Genomic DNA, 3,833 nt, shown 5'->3' with positions numbered 1-3,833 from the left:
TTTCTTTCTTTCTTTTTTTAAAATGTTTATTTATTTATTTAGGGAGAGAGAATGTGAGCAGGGGAGGGGCAAAGAGAGAGGAGGAAGAGAATCCTAAGCAGGCTCTGCACCGAGCCCGATGGCGGGCTCGATCTCACGAATTGTGAGATCATTTCATGAGCCGAAATCAAGACGCTTAACTGACTGAGCCACCCAGGAGCCCCAAGACTTAACAGTTTCTAAACTCCAAGTAATTTAGTTTAACTACAGATTCATCCACAATATGTCCTAACACTGTATATTCTAGGCTGTGAACCACGGAATCAACGTAGTGTTTCCATTGCTAACACTGTTTTTTTTTTAAATTTTTTTTTTCAACGTTTATTTATTTTTGGGACAGAGAGAGACAGAGCATGAATGGGGGAGGGGCAGAGAGAGAGGGAGACACAGAATCGGAAACAGGCTCCAGGCCCTGAGCCATCAGCCCAGAGCCCGATGCGGGGCTCGAACCCACGGACCGCGAGATCGTGACCTGGCTGAAGTCGGACGCTTAACCGACTGCGCCACCCAGGCGCCCCTTGCTAACACTGTTTTAATGAAATCACAGAAAGTATGAGCACACACTCCAGTACTCACAGTGAATTTTTATGAACACGCCCACATACTTACATGTATGTAGGTACTAGGCAGTGCTACAAACTGCATTTCTTAGTATGGTCAATGTTTTTAAGAGTAAGGAACTCACTAGCCTGAAGTATTACTTTCACATATCTTTATTCCACATAAAACAAAACAAAACTTAGACCCATCTCATAGAACAGAATACACTTATTTAAAGTTTTGACAGTGTACAAAATTAAAACTGGGGCATTTATTCCAAAGTTTCATATAAGTATTATAAGGCAATTTCTTTCCTTTAGTAAGTAACATTTTAAGTGTCTATTATTCTGGAAGCAAATCATCTCCTAACTCTTCATCAGCAAAATCATCCTCGTCAATTCTTTTTCTTGCTGCAGTTTTTGGCCTTTCTATTTGAGGGCCCAGTGGATCCACATAGGAGGCATCTAGGTTTCAAAATAAATGGTTATATTAGAATAATATAGAAAAAACAAAACAGACGTGAAACCAGTTAGTCTCATAATCTACACTGAACTGAGTGAACAGAAACGCTCTCCCAGATCATCTAAAATTTCGTCTGTACACAAGACATTCGTAATGCCCAGTTCCACATTTTGCCATCTCACCAAATCTTCTCCAGGCCTGTTATGCCTGTAGGAACCGGGTGGGGGACACCAGCACTTGCCTATTTCTTTGTTACTGCTACTTTCGTAAGGTTCATTTGTCCCAGGTAAAGCTCTGAGTTTGGCACTCAGTCGTTCACCTTTACTACTGGCACTGTAGTTCCGGCCACTATCTGAAAACACAAAGACAAAAATGCATTTAACACGTTGAGAAAATATAACACTGCATTACGAATCTTAAAGTATACTTATTTGCCAAGAGACACGTTGTTTCATTTGGAGGCCACCTTCTGAGGGATATAATTCTGGTTTTCTGAAACTGAAAAGGAATCTCTTCTTGGGAATCTGCAACATAGATAAAACAGCACTCGAAAGTAGTCTTTGCGTTCTTTCGCATGTACGCTTAGTTACGGGTTCCAATTTTATAGATTGACTGGTGAGAAGTTAGAGACCACGGTGACGAATATCCCTAGTAAAGAACAAGGAGCAACTGGGGAAAAAACAAATAGGAAGTCGTAAGATCAGTATGAGCCGTATCATCAACCTCGTGATCAAGGCTGGTGAGTGGCCCTCAAACCACATCAAATGAAACACAGCAGAAGAGGTAGGAGAGGACAGAGGCCACGCAGTCACCTTCGTCAGGATTCGATTCGCCCTGTGGAGAATACATTTTGGCTCAGTACGAGGAAAAACGAAAAGGGCTCCAAACTCCAAAAACTAAAAGCATCCAAACACGGACTGGCTGCCATGGGAAGCCCTGCAATCCGAGCACTGAAGATTTTCAGACCGGGCCGAACACTCGCGGTAGTAGGAAACATTGGTAGTAATTCTTAACCTCAAACTTCTATCATATTTTTCAAAGAAACACTCCTCTAGCCCCATCGTTTTTATTTCCTTCCCTTAAAATTCCCACAATGTTATTTTTTCCTATTATGCGAGCTTCACAAAAGTGAAAAATGAGAGAAGTCTATCAACATCCGCTGATCATTTCTTTTCTGACTATACTTTATATTTTAGTTTATTGATAATGTCTCTGGGAATAAACTAAAACAAGATGGTCTTTAAGATCCCCACATTTTAATGGTGGCCAAATTTCTCTCTAAATTCTTATGGAAAACATAACCATTTCCCCCCATTGTTATTCCTGGAAAATGAAATGCTTAGTTTTAGGCACTGAATGGTTCTATACATTGTTTTTTTGTTTTTGTTTTTGTTTTGCTCCTAGTTTTTTGTTACAGTTGAGCTCATCTTTTCCATCTGTAGGTGTAAATGGTTATCTTTCAAAGTGCTTGAGTGAGCTCAGGTCAAAAATTTGAAAACCATTGCTTTAGGCAATATTTCTTTTTTCACTTTTCATATAGATATAAGTCATATAATGAGTAAAACAAAACTCTCACATTCCCTCAGACATCTGTAGGCCTTCTGAAATCCCAACACACTAAAGCATTCCAATCCTGTGGAAAGAGCAAACCTTACAAAAATAAAAAATTAACTCCGTACAAAAACTTCAAATGTCCAACTTGAAAAGCCATGAATACTGATTTTTTTGTTTTAAAGATTTTTATTTGTAAGTAATCTCTACACCCAACGTGGGGCTCAAAGCCATGATCCCAAGATTGAGAGTCATGTGCTCCTCTGAGCCAGCCAGGTGCCCGCCCCCCCCGCCGCCACCATGAATACAGTTTTTAAACGCTTCCTATTATAAACGCCAGAGAGGGTAATATATTGCGAATACCCTTATTTCATAATTTTCAATCAACTTCATGGAGTGACACTGCCACACATGGGGAGGTGCAAATGGATCGATAAGCATTTGTAAGTCTAGGTGGGGTTTTACGGCTAAATAATAAATCAGGTTATTATATTCATCTCAGTACTGCAAAAAATAACAGTTACTATTTCCTAGAGAAGAGTTCACAAAATAGCTTCTAAAAACAAGAATATGGAGATCAATTTATCTGAATTATCAATCAACACTAAGACTTCCAAATGATACTTTTTATTAGGGAAAATCTCAGAATCACAGAATTTAGAGTAATTAGGATCCTTCAAGCTTACCTATACCAGAAAAAAATAATACCCCCATGAAATGGACAATGTATACAGACAACTCTCAAAAAAAAAGAAACAATACAACTGGTCAATAAACATAAAATTATTTAAGTTTACTTAACCTTAGAAACATATTAAGTGAGAAGAATAAAGTCAGATCACTACATACTGAGTGATACCATTTTTAGAAAGGTTAAAACAGGTAAAATTAAATCTAGTGTCTACATACCTGATAACATTGTATGTGAAAAGGCAAGAAACTAAACAAATATAAACCTGAATGTACATAAAACAGAAAAAAACCCTCATAGTGGCTGCCTGTGGGGAAGGCAGGAGACGGAGTGGGAAGAAGCACACAGGTAGGCAGAGCAGTAATGTTCTGGTTCTAATGCTTCGTGGTGGCTTCAGTAAGTTTATTTTTATATGTGGGTAACTTAAGAGTGCTACATTACTTCTTTTGGAGGTATCGAGTATTACATAATTTAAATCTTCACATAGGGGCGCCTGGGTGGCGCAGTCGGTTAAGCGTCCGACTTCAGCCAGGTCACGATCTCGCGGTCC

The 3,833-nt window shown here is 39.1% G+C and overlaps 1 protein-coding gene across 7 annotated transcripts in view; it reads right to left on the bottom strand.

The window, feature by feature from the left end:
* Positions 1–734: 734 nt before the first annotated feature.
* IFT88 (intraflagellar transport 88) overlaps positions 735–3,833 on the bottom strand; it is a 134,310-nt gene continuing 131,211 nt past the window's right edge. For all 7 annotated transcript variants that reach the window (XM_040447981.1, XM_040447982.1, XM_040447983.1 and 4 more), the window contains 2 exons: positions 1,283–1,393; positions 735–1,043 (listed from right to left, as the gene is read on the bottom strand). In XM_040447981.1, coding sequence (XP_040303915.1) covers positions 922–1,043; positions 1,283–1,393 — 233 coding nt within the window. In that variant the 3' untranslated portion in view covers positions 735–921. The remainder of the gene's footprint in view (positions 1,044–1,282; positions 1,394–3,833) is intronic.

This window comes from Herpailurus yagouaroundi, unplaced genomic scaffold, assembly GCF_014898765.1.
Source record: "Herpailurus yagouaroundi ecotype Mexico unplaced genomic scaffold, PumYag 197, whole genome shotgun sequence".
NCBI lineage: Eukaryota > Metazoa > Chordata > Mammalia > Carnivora > Felidae > Herpailurus > Herpailurus yagouaroundi.
This window is presented reverse-complemented; position numbering and strand designations above follow the sequence as displayed.